The sequence below is a fragment of the Chiroxiphia lanceolata genome, chromosome 2, assembly GCF_009829145.1.
Source record: "Chiroxiphia lanceolata isolate bChiLan1 chromosome 2, bChiLan1.pri, whole genome shotgun sequence".
Lineage (NCBI taxonomy): Eukaryota > Metazoa > Chordata > Aves > Passeriformes > Pipridae > Chiroxiphia > Chiroxiphia lanceolata.
Window position 1 is genome coordinate 5,255,215 of NC_045638.1, and position 16,361 is coordinate 5,271,575.

Below are 16,361 nucleotides of genomic sequence, written 5' to 3' on the forward strand. Positions count from 1 at the left end.
AATACGTATAACTTAAAACTGAAAAGCAAGAAAGATGCTAAATTACTGTGATTGTGCTTCTTCTGCAGGTGCTGTTGTCACCATTACAGCTCCAGTCAACATGAATGTAGACAGTCTCCAGTCTTTGTCATCTGATGGTGCTACTTTGGCTGTCCAGCAAGTCATGATGGCAGGGCAGAGCGAGGATGAGTCTGTAGACAGCGGGGAGGATGATGGAGGAGACCTCTCAACAACAAACATCAGCGGGCTGGTCTTGGATAACAGCGATTCTCTGCAGTAGGAAGCAAGAGAGTGTGACAAAACACTTAGGAAAAAAAAAAAAAAAAGAATGGACTGACTGACTGACTTTTTATAGTTTGCACAGCAAACATTTTACACAAGTTTTATTTCTAATATGTTTTATATGTAGATATAGAAGGGTGCACTTTTTTGTATTTCATAGTAAGCTTAAAGAGTGTTTTTGCAGGTGCAGCAACTTCTTTCAAATGTGGTTTGTTTTTTTTTAGTTCCTTTTTCCTTTTTCTTATTTCAGAAAATTATATCTAGTAATATAATAAGAACCACGTAAGCACCCCTTTGTCCTATGAATTGGACATGCTGCAGTTTCTAATGAATTATGCAGTTTCAATTAGTGCTGTTATTTAACACAGCTTTGGATGGGCAGGTGATGTAAATTTAAAGCATGTGACACTAGTGTGTGAAACTTAATTATTAAGTTAGATGCATATATTTGAAAGATGCTTCTGCACCTTAAAAACTGCTAGTCTGAGGTGGACAGCAACACACATAAAAAGGAACTGTTGATGTGTGATTCAGTAGCGAATGTATGGCAATTTAAATAAGTTTAGTTTCTCTCATAGTCCGTGAGCCTGTTTATCATTTGCTATGAAAACTCCTATTTTTACCTTGCTGGGGTTATTGGATAAAAAAAAAAAATATTTTTATAAATTCATTAGAAATTGGGATGACGACTGTATTAAGCAGGAGGAGAAAAAAAAAAAATTTCCAGAGGGGAAAAATAAATGTTTAGTATTCCTATTTGGAAGGTCTGAAAACTGACCCAATTTAATAAACAAGCCTACAGTAGCATTCTATGATTCTCAGCTATCCCACAGTGATATACTATATTTGATAGTAGCATAAGAAGGGCCCACTCTTTGATGGGATTTTGATATTGTCAAACATTGATTTATATTATGTGTAAACTAATATTCAAATTACATAACTCTGTATCTAGACTTGTATCTGAAAATATTTGCTAAATGACTATTCAGGTGAGTAAATTCAAATACCCACAACTTTTCCAGTTACTAGATGAATTTAACAGTTTATAGTTTGTACAACTGAATCTGAAAAAATGAAAAGTTGCCTACTATACAGTCATGAATTCTGATATTTTATTGCATTTGAAATATTTTCCCCTAATACGAAAAGAAATATAACTTATGGATTTATATAAAAATTTCTTCAAATCTGAAGTTTACTACCAGAATATACAGGCTTTATTAGAGTAGAAAATCCTTGTGTGTCATTTAAAAACGAAGAGCTGTTGTGGAAACAGCTGTTTTTTTGGTTTTGTTTTGTTTTTTTTTTTTTGTGGTAACAGTTCATTTATTTTCCCAAAGTTTGAAGTCTGTGTCTGTCTATCCACGAACTTTTGGAACTTTTGTATTTCCCTTTGTCAAGTACAAATAACAGACTCCGGGAGCCTCGTGGTATGATCAACATCCTCTTTTTAATCTCTGCCTATTTGTCACAGTGAGGGGTTGGATCAGAACTTCCTTCTGGTTTAGACCAAAACTAGTTGTGTTTCTGATGCGACAGGGAAAAAAAAAGATGTTAGATTTTAGACTTTGTATTTGAACAAAGCCCTTGGACAGGTGCAAATATTTAATTGAATACTTAATTTGTGCTTCACAGGACACTCAGGCATGTGGGTCCCGTTGATTTCAGTAGGATTGGCACATGTGCTCTTGGATGTGGTTAAGTGGTTGGAAGGTGATCACTGCAGATTCCAAAGCAGGTGTGAGTTGGTGTGAAGAAAAACTTATGGAAGGAATGTCAGTAGCACTGTCATATGCACATGGAAAATAATACTAGTTTTCAGTGACTAGTATCTATTTTTAAAAAAAAAAATTGGTGTTGGTTTTACTCAACACAAGTGATGTTTCTGCTGTGGCACTCACTTATTCCTGGCTGAGAATCTTCCTTAGTTCAAATGCTGTAATGATCTGCTCCACTGGAGTGGTAATTCCTAAAGAAATTGTTTTCTTCTGGCTTCTCTGCTTTGCCACTGATGTGCCGTGTTTGTTAAACAGCACAGTAAATGAATAATGAAAGGTTTAATTAGGAAGGTGTTGACATAGCATAACTATCTCAAGAAGGCTGTTGTCAAATCCAGTTTGACCCCAAAATATTTTAAAGGACAGAAACCACGTATGAATCCTGCTCCTTTGGAAACATTCATCCTACTGCCCCTACAAAAGATAACTGAGATTACTGGAACAGAGAGACAGATTCTGTGGTTTTAATTGTTTGTGATTTAACTCCAAAAGTGCTTCATCACCCCCGCAGTTTCCATTGTTGGTTGGTTTGGAGTTTTTATTCAGCCACCCTTGTTTATGTTTAATAGACCTTTAATCCTTGTACTTGTAGCACATAGGCAGAGGAATAATCTGCTTTTCAGTGAGTACAGGCCCGTGGACAAACACCTGCTTTTCCAAATCAGGCTGTGCTGGAGCACCAGGCTGTTTTTCACCATCTCCTTTCCTTCCCTGACCAGCTGTTGCTGCCTCAGGCTTTCTCCATCCTGCTTCCAGGTGGGCTTGGAAGCAGCTCATCCAGCTGATCCTGGGGTTAGCAAACAGCCAGCAGTGAAGGGAAGGGTAAACCAAAGTGGGCAAAATTTCCATGCTTTGGAAATAACGTGGCAATGGGCATTTGCCCACACCTCTAAACTATGAGGACTGAGATCCTAAAAAGAGAGAAGGCATTAAAGCAATTTAATCTCTATACAGCCAACTGGAAGAGGCTTCAGGAATATGTTGTTATGTGCCACTTGAAACTCGATTGGAAACAACCAAGCCTCAGGGTTTGCAAACTTCTGAAAGTGTATTTTTCAGAAAGAAGCCATTATCTAATTAGCTTTCTTTTTTCCTTTTTTTATTCCCTCCACCCTCCATGCAGCAGAAGTTTTATTCTTCTGAAAAATTTGCAACCTTGTCTTCAGCTACTTTATCATTACCCAGAGACTGAACTGTACAGAGTTTACTGTGAAAGGGGAATATGGAATAGTTTCACTGTAAGATTAGAAACATGAAAACATAGGGATGTGAATTCCTAAAACTGGAAAGGCTTTACCAGTATAATCAAAGGTATTGCTTAACATATGAAACTCAAACCTTTTCTTTGAATTCAGTGAGAATTCTGTAGTGGGTGTGAACTGCACAGAAGTGCTTGTTCTTTTCTTGGTTTTAAAAAAGAAAAAGTGGTGTCCTTCATTTTTCCTGTGTAAGAAAACTTTGCTTTCAGCAAAGTTTCACTGTTCAGGAAAGGTACATGTTTACATTAGTTAAAAAGTCTTTATAGGGGACATAAATTTAAACCCATATGTAATTGCCCCCCGCCCCCAAGTAAAGTCATAGTCATATGCAATAGAACTAATTTTTTTAAAAATCAGTGTGATTCTTCTGCAGTTATGATTATTGAAACTTATAATTTTTATTTTTCTAACCCCAAACAGGGTTCTCAGTCCAGTTTTTTCAAGATTCCTGTAACAGGCAAGGCAATTTCCTGTTGCTTTTTAACTTTGGAGGCATTGCAGTTTAGTAAACCAATTCCAAAACGATCAGGATATATTTCTAAATGACTGTTACAAAGAAATAATCATGTTAGAAAATATTTAGAATCATCTCTGGCTCTGCAGTGGGTTTTTTCTACGTCTGGATATTGTGTCAAAGTGGAGTCCTGCTGACCTCAGGGAAACTCCATAAGGCTCCATATCAGGCTGCATTTGTCTGCCAGGGAATTGGTTCCTTGTTCTGATACCTGATCTCTGTTAGGAACTTTTTGGAGAGCCCTCCAGCTTTATTTTGCCTGCATACCTGGGTGTTCTTCCAGTGGCAACCAGGGTATGGATGAAGGGCTTGGAAGGGCAGGAACTCATGTTGGCCTGGTGTGCACCACTTAATTGTTTTGGTATTCAAAATACAGCCAAGAAGCCAGAGCCACAGTGAGGAACTGGAGTTCCCAGTTCCTGTGCTTCCAGAGTAGGTTCAGGTTTATGGATATTCTAGTGGAATGAAGCCACAAGGACTTAATGCATGAATAACATGTGGATTTGGTTCTGGAAGAATTAGAGGTTTACCTTCCTGACTTTATGAACTTGGCAGCCCACAGGATGAAACAAAGCCTTTCCAAGGGAGGAAATTTGCACATAAACAAACAAAAATCCAGAACACCCTGGTATTTTGAAAAATTGGAACACATGCATTTAATTGTAATTAAAGATGATTTAACATTTATTTTCTGAAGCTGAGTCGTCTTGGGAGGAAAAAAAATTAATAAGTATTGGTCTATGCAAGACACAATTGTCAAAACTGTGTAAATTACCCATATTTAGGTGCTGTATTATTGTTGTCTTTCTGACTTCTGTTACTTTGATTAGTCTTTTCAACCTTTCAGCCTTACATTCAGCTTAGAGTTGAATAGGCAAAGTGTAGTTTTGAAATCCTGTTGGAAATGTAACTACCCTTCATTCCCTCATGGAAATCTCGCATGTTAAACAGTTAAGTGAAATGTTTTTGGTTTCCTAATAATAAATTCAGACTCTTCACCACCTCCTGAAAACAGCATATCCATGAACATGCACGTTTAATTGTGGTGTGCAAACGATCAAATCATCAGCCTTGTGCTGGGGGCACTTTGCTCTTCACTCTTCAGTGCAGCTGAAGCAGCAGCAGGTTCATTTTGCCGAGCTCGATGTGGATTCCTTTCCCCCCACCCCCTGCCTTTGGCATGCTGAACACCTTCAAATAGGTTTTGGGTTGTTTAATTTTCAAGGCCTGAAGTAACCTGATCGTCCAGTGTGTAAAGCACAGTGAGATTGCCACTGAGGTGCTTTTAAGTGATTGCCCAAATCAGGTTATCTGTTCGTACTTGTCACCTGGAAATATCAAATCTGCTCCTTTTCTGTGACTTAGTTCTTTAGGACCTACTGAGTGATCACAGCTGGTTTTGCCAGAGAAAAGCAAGGTGTGAGAAGGCAGTGAAATGCCTTTCCAACCTTGTGGGCTCCTGTAAAGAGACATAGTTCAAGTTAATAGAATCCAGTGTTTTCAGGTCGTGACAGAAGTGGCCCATAAATCTCTCTGTGGGTTGGCAGCACTGGGTCTGCACAATTGACAATCTTTAAAATGTGAACCCTGTAACTTTTCTGTCCTTGGTTGTTAAGGGATTTTTGAAGCAGCTGATCTATCAAGGGATAAAATTAAAAATGAGAATATGCCTCTCGGATGATTTATTTTTACACTGCTGTTCTCTGTGAACAGAAAAAGCACATTTTTAAAGCAAACCATTTACATGACTTTAACAGTGTTGTTTGGCTGAAAGACAAATATGTTTTCAAGAAACCTTGAGCGTAGTTTTAAACTGTTTAACCAGTTCCTGGCCAGGGAAAGTAATTGGCCTCTGTATTCGTTTGGGGTTTCTTGTTTATGCAAATGAAGAAAAATGTTTACTAGTTCTTACCAGTATGGGGATTTTTATTATGCTTTTGTAATGCAGGAGCAGCTTTGATGAAAGAAAGCATTAGCAGGTAAATAGTCCATAATGTGTGTGACTTTGGGTGGGGTTTTTTTCCTTTGTTGTTGTTTCAAAATTATCAATTAAAATGGCATGGACATCAAACTTCCAGTAATGGTTCCAAGCATAAATGGTAGTGACTTATTTGAAAAGAGTTCCTCTCTCACAGTCCCATGTGTTAACTCGTTCAGACAGATTGTAGTGCATTTCTGAAATTGCCACGTTCTGCTAAATCAGAAATCTTCAGGAAAAGAGCAGCCTCTTTATTGCAAGGCAGTGATTCTTCTCCAGCAAGAATCTCAGACTCATTTCATCCGCTGTGTGAATCTTGCTCAGCGAAGATGAAGTCAAAACGTGGGTGATCTGAAGAGAAGATTTATTCTGCCCAGCACAGGAGCATTATTCATTCCTACTCTCTCTTCCCTGGCATCTGGCATGGTGAGATCCACGTGTGCCCCTCTGAAGGGAACAACCCAGAGCCCAGCACACCTGGAGAAGGGGCTTTGTGTGACTGCACTGGCCACAGCTGGTACAGCCTCCAGGTGCCCTGCCTTGCTTAGCAATCTGTTTGGCAGATTTCCCTTTACCCTGAGGAACGTGCAGTTCTAAGCATAATTGACCATTTTCTTACCAAAAAAAAATAATCTTTTTGTAGCTGTTTTTTTACTCCAGAACATATTTCCCCAAGGATTTTGGATCATTTTTGTTTCTAAAGGGTTAATCTGTGGATAGCTGAGTAGTGCATGTTCTAGACACAGGAATATTTGATCATTTTTTTGACCTCAGAAGTGTGTCTGAGAGTAGTGGCAGTAACTCCTGGTGATATCATTGGAAATAATTTTAACTCCACTGTTGCCAGGGAGCAATTTTTTCCCTTAATCTGAAATGAATAAACAACCAACCAAAAAAAACCCAAAACAAAACAAAAAATCCCCACACCTGCAAAGGACAAGTGGGAATGGCTTCAAACTGAAAGAGAGGAGGTTTAGATTAGATATTATGAGGAAATTTTTTACTGTGAAGGTGGTGAGGCCCTGGCCCAGGTTGCCCAGAGAAGCTGTGGCTGCCCCATCCCTGGAAGTGTCCAAGGCCTGGTTGGATGGGGCTTGGAGCAACCTGGGCTAGTGGAAGGTGTTGGAAAGGATGATCTTTAAAGTCCCTTCCAACCCAAACTATTCTGTGATTCTATGTTTATATCACCTAAATTATGCCCCATATGGTGTATTTTTAGTCGTCTTCAAATTCCCCTGAAAGATGAATCCCTTCTTCAATAAGCCATTAAAGGAATCAGGAGCCTTAGCTCTAAGGAACTGGTGAGCTGGTTTGCTGTTTCTAAATAAGCCTCTTTGTAAAAACCAGAGCAATATCCTCAAGTCTAAAACAAGGGAAAATAAACTCCACACGCAGTGTAAAATGGGGATCCTGCAAAAAAAGCAACAATAAGGATGGAACACGTATTAGGTACTGTGTTATTTGTTTAAAATCCATATATAAATCCATGCAAGTTCAGAGTGTGTGAGGTATGTGGGTTTAAGTCTGGGGTGTATTTAAAACACAAAATGACCAGTCACCATTTAGATACCCTCCTAAAACCTGAAAGCAATGTGACCTTTGTAAGTCAGGTTTGGTTTGTCTTCCTGATGCAACTAAGGTGTGATCCAGGGCTTATGAAGTAATCAGGGAAAATCTGTGGATATTTACCTTCTCTGTTGGTCCTTGGACTTTGGTGTCACTACTAGCACAAGTCAGGAGCTGAGGCTCTTGGACCTGCTCCTGACCATCATTCCTGGCACACGTTTTGTTAAGCTGATCCCTGAATCCTAACTATAAGCTGATGCATATACTAAATGTGAATGTGGTAATAAAAATTAATTTAGATAATTCTTTGTTAAGATCCAAGGATTCTTTAACTTAGATATTTTTTTTTTAAAGTCATGAAAAAGCATGCAGATAATACCTAAGGAACTAGTGATTGACTTGCATGTCGCTTTTGCTCTGTTTATGTGCATCCTCTTTCCCCTGCAGCCTTTCAGTGTGAGCTGCAAACTGTGGACACGTTCCTGAATTTCTTAACATTCATCAAAATTATGTTGCCTCACATTTCTGAGCAGCTCAGTTTATGACCCTGTTTGGTCTTTTAAGATTTAGACCACTTGCTTTCAGCAGGGGTTGGCACACAGAGAAGACAAGGGGACTTATTTATATGTGCAATTACAAGTAATTACAAATTCAATTACTGTGCAGCTACTGATTTCTCTAGGATACATAGGAGTATATATGGGTCCATGGGCAAGATCCATATAAAGGCCAGGAAGGAGAGAGAATATTTCTTTTCATGATGTCTCACTGTATTTTTATATTGGAACAAGAGGGTTATTTTTTTTTTAATACATAAAGGGGTTTTTTTTTTGCACAGCTGATTCTGATTAAGTTTCTTAACTCAGTACTGTAGCTGGACCGAGACCTGAAAGCTCTTGAAAATTTTAAGAAGCATCATCAAATGAAACTCAGAATTGCAAAATTCCAGAGATTTTGAGGAACTGAGTTGGCATTTTACGTAATACCTGTGCTGCCTTCTTAGCTTTTCAGATGCTGGGGGAGAACAATGTTCCTGACTCACTTGTACACACAGGGACACTTCCAGCAACTTCAGAAATAATAATTTTCCTCTAAGATCCCCCATTCTGCTTTCAAACAACTGGGTTTGTATTCCTGTCCTTTTTCCTTTGTTTTTTTTTTCCTCCCACCTTCATTTCTTTGGAAGCTGGCAACAATTAATCCTTGATTACATACCCTGGACTCTTGGGCTTCTGAACTGTGAATAGCCATGAATAATGACTCTCCAGGTCGTTCCAGGATTCAAAGCCAGGTGCTGGAAAAAGCCCAACAGCCTTCCAAAAATGAGTTTTGGATGCTGCTATGGATGCAATAGTGGAATGATAACTAAAAAGAGAGATGTCCTTAATGCAGATACACAACTGAGATGCATGCTGAAGCTAAATCATAGAGTAGAATCACAGAATCATTAAGGTTGGCAAAGATTTCCAAGATAAAGTCCAGCCTTTGACCAAACTCCACCTTGTCAACTAAACCATGGCACTGAGTCTCACACCCAATCATTTCTTGAACACCTCCAGGGATGGAGATTCCACCACCTCCCTGGGCAGCCCCTTCCAATGCTTGACAGCCCTTTCCATGAAGAAATACCTCCTGATGTCCAACCTGAGCCTCCCCTGCTGCACCCTTTCCACTTGTCCTGTAGAAATCACTTTGACCCTAAAGCAATATGTATGCTATTTTCCCACATGAATGTGTGTCACTTTTTTCATGTGCAGGCTTTTTTTATAATGTTCGTGTTTGCTCCAGTAAAAGGCTTTAGTCATAGAAATGGGTGCTTTAGTACTCTGCACCAGAAAATATGCACATCTTAGGGAAACGTGCATAACCCCTCTCTATTAAATCATGCAAATCCTCAATTTAAAGAAATTAACTGATCAGAAAAACACATTTCCGTTTTAAATTTCAGAAGCAAAATGTACACTGCATCAAATGTGCATATATTGAGTTTGCCCTGAAACTCCTGACTATTAAATCCCTCTTCTTTTGCAGTCCCTTCCTTGCTGTCCTGCAGTTTTGACTAAGATAACCCAAGTGTCATCTCTGCTGTTCCCAGAGGTCATCTGTTTTTAATGCCAAATCTACTCTTTTGGTCTCCCCTGCCCACCCACACAGAGGAAGGAAAGGCTGTGAGTTGTAACAGAGAGAGAACAGCTTATAATCAGTACTCAGTACCCAGCAAGAGTGTTTACTATTTCTTCAGAAATAGTAAACCTCCCCTGATTTTTCACCGTGCCAAAGGGGTCTGGGAAGAAGTCCCATTTTCTAAAAATCTACTTCAGCTCAGTGTCCTGGTGCGGGTCAGCTTTTACTTTATAATATTTTTCTGTGTATGTTAAAACCCGCTCACACACTTGTGTGTGCAAGTTTAGTTCCCATCCTTGTGCCATTTACTGGTTTGTGCATCACATCATTGTCGTGTCAGGGCACCTGTATATGCTTAAAGTTTTCTGTAAGGAACACATTCAAAAGACAGTGTCAAACTGTTGCCTCTCTCCCTGCCCCCCAGTTTTAAAGAAAAACTACTTCTAGGAAGATGCAGTTGATCCATGAGTGGGTACAGTTTAGTTAAATCAGGGTATTCTCCAGCAAACCTCTGTCTCATTGTTCTCATCCTGATCAGAAATGACAAGTGCAGAACCTGCCATGGATCAGGATTTCTGATAATTTAAGAGCACAATACCTAGAAAAAATGACAGGGAGCCATCCCCCCAACACCTGGGCTTTGCAAATCCAGGCTGGGTTTGCTAAAAGATGTTTGGTGAACCACACAGAAGGAATTCACTCCTGGCAGGTTGTCAGGAAAGGTAGAAGGACTTGGGTAAATACTTCAACTTCTTCTAGTTGTGCCCAAAGGGTGGGCTTTTTTCACTCATGAATATTTAACCCTAATATTATACAGCCTCATGAGGCAGGAACTGAGAGGGCATGTTAAAAAAGGACAGATGGACAAAACATGGTTCTATTTAAATCAATGATTCTATGATTAACGCAATGAAGAAAGGCCCTGTTGATTCCACAACTAACTGAGAATCAGTAATGGTATTTGGCAGTTTCGGGACACTGAAGAACACAAACAACCCCCCCAAATGTGATTGCACTACATGTAAAATGAGCTCTTTTTAGGAGCTGCAAATTTCAGCTGTTGCCTCAATTTTCAGGGCTAGTTTAGGGGGTGCACAGGAGTTTGCATCACAGCCAAGCATGTGCTTCCAGGTATGTTGTAGATGTTTCTCAGGAGCAAAGCAACATACAAAGTGACAGTGACCACGTGAATGAGTATCCACAAAACCACACCCTTGTCCAGGCCATGGGGAAAATCTGACCTGGGAAAATATAAATAATTTCAGCAACACTGTGTCCAAATTGTATACAAGCACAGGGGTGATCACTGTCGAGGAATCCAGGACAACACCCATTCAAGTAAAGCATGCTGAAAACCCAAGACATTAAACTTAAATGAATGAATTCTGACAACTGCTTGGTGTCTTTGAACAGGGTTTGGGCTTTTTTTCCTGTGCTGTTGCTGTTCAAGGAAAAAGTAAAATAATTCTTCTTTCAATGTGATGAAATGCAGACAGAGATCCTGTGGGACTTACAGGCAGAGGCTCCAGATAGATGGAAGGTGTCTTCGAATCAGAGGTGAGGGCAGAGCAAAGAAACTCTTCATCACCTCCAAGGGGTGGCTTAAAAAAGGGCCTGTGGGGACTTTATTGCACAGATATTTGAAGAATAACTCTTTCATTGTTCCTGTGCTGAGCTTGGTTCAAGAGCATTCACACGAAGCCAATATTATTCAGGGGCTGTACCCATTGGTGGGTCATTCTCCCCTGCTCAGAGGTTATCAGTCACACCAGGCAGGGAAGCAGTGTGACAGATAAGATGTGTGACAAAGGATAAACTACCCCAGCAGCCCACCAGCCTCCCCAGGCAGCAGAGTCTCCCACATCCCTCATGACTCCTTCCAAATAATCCCTCTGCTTGCAAAACCCATAACTATGCTTGCAAATCCTGTGGACTCAAACACTCACGCCTTGCAAGCACGTGCAGGATGTGAATTCCTTCAGCTCTTTGTAAATACCTGGACAGCACCTAATTAAAAACCTGTAATGGGAAGAATTTCTTGTGCTGCTGGTGGGCATGGTAGCATGGGATGTCTGGTGTCTGTCTGGAAGGTGGCAGTGAGATTTAGCCTTTCTAACTGTTAAAATTTTTGCACCAAATTGGGAAGAGCAGAGGGGAAGGGTTGTTGGGCAAAACCCCCTTTCCCATCCTTAGAGGGATAGAGCAGCTCTCCTGTGAGGAAAGGCTGAGAGAATGGGGATTGTTCAGCCCAGAGAAGGCTTTGGGGTGACCTAATTGTGGCCTTCCAGTACCTGAAGGAGATGACAAGAAAGATGGAGGGGGAATTTTCATAAGGGACAGGACAAGACATAATGGGTTCAAACTGAAGGAGGGGAAATTTATGTTTGATAGATGGAAGAAATTCTTTGGGTGAGGGTGTGTGAGGTTGGTGAGGCACTGGCACGGGTTGCCCAAAGAAGTTCCAGCCCCACACCTGGAAGTGTTCACAGCCAGGCTGGATGGGGCTCTGAGCAACCTGGGCTAGTGCAAGGTGTCCTATGGCAGGGGATTGGAACAAGATGATCTTTAAGGTCCCTTCCAATCCAAACCATTCTGTGATTCTCTGGGAGCAGGGCAGATGTGTGTGAGACTGGGGGCTCAGTTTGTGCTGGAGCTGGGAACCCTCAAGCTGGCTGGAGCTGGAGGATGGGGAGGTGTGGGCACCTTGGCTGCTCAGGGATGAGGGATTCTGACCCCCTACCACAGCTCAGCTGCAGTACAATCAGTGGAGGAGGAGCTGTGTGTTCTCTGTCACAGTCTCAGTGTTATCTCACCCAGAGTGTCCCTCTTCCTGCTCTTGTAGCACCCACCTCAAAAATCCAGAGGGCAGTAACAGGGACCATTTCCTGACCTGCTGGTTGTCACAAGTGAGGAGTTTCTCAACCCAGTAAGCGCTGCAGGAATCGCTGGGTGCCCAAAGGCAGCTCAGCTCAGGGGCTCCTGTGGTTTCCCATGTTGGGTGGGAGGTTTTGCGAGTCCGTGTCACGTCTGGGTTTGCAGTGAGTGGCTCATCCTCCCCCAGACCAGCACTCAGGTTCTCTGTGGTTTTCTGGAATCACATGGGCAGGAGGTGAAACTGGGGAGCACTTTGGTGCTGTGGGGTGGGTGGTGGCTGCAAGGCTCATCCTGTCCCCGCTGGGGAGCTTTCCAGGTTCAGATCAGGTACCTGGGGGGGGACTTTTCCCATTAAAGACATCCTCCTCTCCTGCTCCTTTGCTTCCCCATCCCCAGAGCAGCTGGTGCAGGACCAGGGAAAGGAAGTATTCCGGCTGCCCTGGCTCCACATAGAATATGTGCCCTTATGTCCCAAACACATCATTTTTGTGTGCTGTCAAACTTACCAGTGCAAAGCCCCAAACCACTGTTCCCCTGTTAATCCCAAGAGCCTTCCAGATGTGGGAAATACCTGAGCTGGGGGGTCCCAGCCAAGGGCCATCAGTGGGGTGGCCATGCCAAGGGGGGTCACTCAGGTGTCCTTATGCCCCAGGCCCAGCTTTAAGGTGCAGCATTTATTGGGATGTGCTGAGCTCCCATGTCTCTGGCCAACACTCACCAGAGCCCTAGACAGGCTCAGTCTCTGACAGCCCCAATGAAGGGGACCCTTGTTTTATCCTAAAAATCAAATTCACCTGCATCCTCCAAACTTTTCTCAATCCTCCACCTGAATCCCATCTTATCATTGTGTTTTTTGTGGTCAAACAGCATCGGACAGAGTAGTAGAGAAGAAAATGAAAACAAACTGGGGTACATACTTAAAGTTTCCAGGTATACCTGGGGCCAAGGTGGTTGGAGAGAGGCTTGTGTGGCCCAAGTACCACCAGCTAACACATGAGGCTAACATATGTGTCCTTAACAGTAAGGTGTTCAAAAGTTTATTGGTAACATTGATTTTATTCAACCCCTTGAGGGAACGCAATTAACATTTTTTAACAACTCAGCCTGGTAAAGGTGTGGTTTTTAGTAATGTATCCCTGCATACATATATATGTATATGGGTGGGTGTGTATATCTATATATGTCAAAGCATTCAGAAGGCGAAGTTCTGCTGTCCCAAGCCTGTCTCCAGAGGACACAGTCATTGACGTGGAATTTGGGGTATTCCTGCTGAACTGGGACACAGAAGGGATTGAAAGCAAGGTCAGTCCTGGGTAACATTGAGGTGGCTGTGAAGGACTGAGCCTTGACTGCCAACATCCTTATGTGAGTCTTCAAGACTTTACCTTGAAATGAATGGTGAAATGGTGAAAATGGAGACATGAAAGGGGTTTGCCTTCCAAGAACACATTCCTGTGCCAACCCACCTCCTCCTCCCACCCCATGACAAGATAGGAGAGAAGGTGTCAGACCGTCCTCTGATTTTGATCCCACCATTTTGAACCCGATGGAATTACAGGCAGCAAAAACCTGTCTCCTGAGAGGAAGTTTATCCAGTGAGTTTAATATAAACAGCCTATATAAACACAAACACATACAAAAGCAGAACCGTCTCACAAATAAATAAATAGCTGTGTTTTGCTCCAGTTACATGCGAGCAGCAGTCAGTCTGAGCTCCCATGGCCCATTGCTGTGATCAGACAACAAACCTTACAACAAGCTGTGAACAAACCTTACAACCAAGCAAGTCCACCCTCTACAGACATTCTGCCCTGCCGTATAAATGACGGAGAACGTGGCATCTCTCCGGTGCTCCGTGGCAGGGCCGTGACAACCCCCAAGTCCTCCAGGGCAGTTTGAAGCCTTCAACACCTCTCAACGAGGACGCTGCCAGAGGAGAGGAGCTTCACTCCTTGCTCTCCCCACCGCTGCACTGCAGCTGCCCCCCCTGGGGAGGGCAGGAGCAGGTCTGGGTGCCGCGGGTGGTGGTGGTGCCGGCGGGCACTGCCATCTCCTCCTGGTCGTAGCAGACACAGCGTGGGCACCCGTCGGCCACGGGGCTGCCCACGGCCTGGCAGGTGTGGGGCAGGGGTGGGCACAGAGGGGTGCAGGTGATGCCCTCCCCGGGGTGGCAGGTGCACAGCTTGCGGGCGAAGTCGATGTAGAAGGAGCGGCCGGCGGGGACGCGGCCACTGGAGAAGCCTTGCAGCTCGCACTCGCTCTCCAGGTAGGGCGGGCAGGGGCAGGGAGGGGGGCAGGGGGGGCAGCAGTCCCAGGCAGTGGCGGTGGTTGGCCCCTCTGGGTCCGTCTTGGGGCACGGGGGGCAGGTGCTGGGGTCACACGTGGGTTTTGGGGCCGCGCCGCGGAGCAGGAGGCAGGTGAGCAGCAGGCAAAGGGCACTGGTGAGGGCCATGTCCCTGGGAGGGAAAGAGGAGATGTTTCTGGGGAAGGAAAGGGGGATGTAGGAGCAGGTGTCACACTGGGCACGGGCACATCAAACCCCCAAATTCTGGGCCGACCCCTCTATGGTTTAAAGCAAGGGGGATGCAGCCACCTCTCCCTGGTATGCCCATGGTTGCAGTTTTGGTCGTCCACAGCTGGCTGGCAGGAGAGTTTGCTCTAAAACCTAAAGTGTTTTTCCCAAAAGCTCATCCTGGCTTGACCACGGTGTCCTCCACCCCCAGGTGTTCAGGCAGCTGCAACGTGGGCACTGGGTGAGTAAAGTCCACGTTGCAGCAAACGCTGAGCTCTGGCACAGTTGCCCTGGCCTGCAAGCGGCACTTGTTCAGCACTATATTGATGCTAATAATTTATGTTTAAGTGACTCATTAATTATTCCTGGGAGGCATTCAGGCATGGACACAGGAAGGGCTCAAAGAAGCACTGTCTGCTTTGGTGGCTCTCCCTGTGGCTGCAATTTGGACCCTACTGCTGCTCCAGGGTGTCTTTCTTTTTTTCAGACTGACAGCTTTTCAAGACCCAGCATTTCCTTAAGTGCGCTTTTGGATCCCTTCTGTCTCTCTGAGTGACCTTAAATCCTGCTATATTAAATACACCTTCTCTACCTCCTGGACTGGGTCCTTCCAGGTTGGGTCTCTTCTCCTATTGCCCCTGCACCACCTTTGATTACAATTATATCATTACCCTCATGCTGTGCATTTGATTGCCCCAACTTCCTACTCTTGCAGACACGGAACTACTTGCAATTACTTCTTAACATTTCTTTAAACCAACTTATTTCCAACTTGCATAACCATAAAGAAAACCACTTGAAAGCACAGACTCCACCTGTCATCAATTTGAAAAAAAAAAAGGACTTCTGAGCTTATCTGTTTTTACAGCAAACTCTTGCTTGTTAAATTGCTGGTAACTGCTTTATCTTTGCTGTAAGTAGCTGTTCTGCCCCTTCCTTTCATTCACACATTTTAATCTAGTGGTTATTTTACCATCATTCTCAGGGGGCTGATGGCTGTGCTTAGCAGTGCAGAGCCCAAACACACTCCCTATGGAAAGGCTGCTGCAACCCCACACCAAGAGCTCCCTCCTGGCTGCCTCCTGCTATTTCCTAGTGAAATGTTCGTCCTCACCCTTAGTTTTGGAGAACCAGGCTGGCCAAGGCCCTCCCCTCCTGCCCTGTGCCAAGTCCCTGTGGTTACCTGGTTAGCTGTGGGGTATCTGGGCAGTCAGGACAGGCGCTGAGATGTAGTGCAAGATCCTGAAAGGCGTCTCTGGTCTTCACCCCACAGCCCTCCCAGACTTCTATTTATGTGCCTCCAGTGGTGGCTCCACGATGAAACAGTGGTGGGAGAGACGGGGGAGGCGGGGAAACCTCCGAGGTGGCTGGGCAGGGCCAGCAAGATGGTTATCTAGCTCGTGGTGTTGGTTTAGTCTGACCACAGACCAATCTGGCGTGTCCCAGCGTCTGCAGGTCTGACATCTCTCCC

At 43.5% G+C, this 16,361-nt stretch overlaps 2 protein-coding genes across 4 annotated transcripts in view; one reads left to right on the forward strand and one right to left on the reverse strand.

The window, feature by feature from the left end:
• Window positions 1-5,917, forward strand: part of PKNOX1 (PBX/knotted 1 homeobox 1) — a 41,705-nt gene extending 35,788 nt beyond the window's left edge. For 2 of the 3 annotated variants that reach the window (XM_032678617.1, XM_032678615.1), the window contains exon 12: window positions 69-317. In XM_032678617.1, coding sequence (XP_032534508.1) covers window positions 69-280 — 212 coding nt within the window. In that variant the 3' untranslated portion in view covers window positions 281-317. Of the gene's footprint in view, window positions 1-68 lie in introns of all 3 variants that reach the window. The other variant, XM_032678614.1, reaches the window with a different exon arrangement.
• A 7,615-nt stretch (window positions 5,918-13,532) lies between these two features.
• LOC116782466 (fibulin-2-like) lies at window positions 13,533-16,208 on the reverse strand. The gene is made up of 2 exons (XM_032679204.1): window positions 16,074-16,208; window positions 13,533-14,834 (listed from the first exon to the last, which is right to left on the reverse strand). Exon 2 carries the CDS (start codon window positions 14,828-14,830, stop codon window positions 14,324-14,326), a length of 507 nt encoding a protein of 168 aa, XP_032535095.1. The 5' UTR covers window positions 14,831-14,834; window positions 16,074-16,208; the 3' UTR covers window positions 13,533-14,323.
• Between the last annotated feature and the right edge of the window lie 153 nt (window positions 16,209-16,361).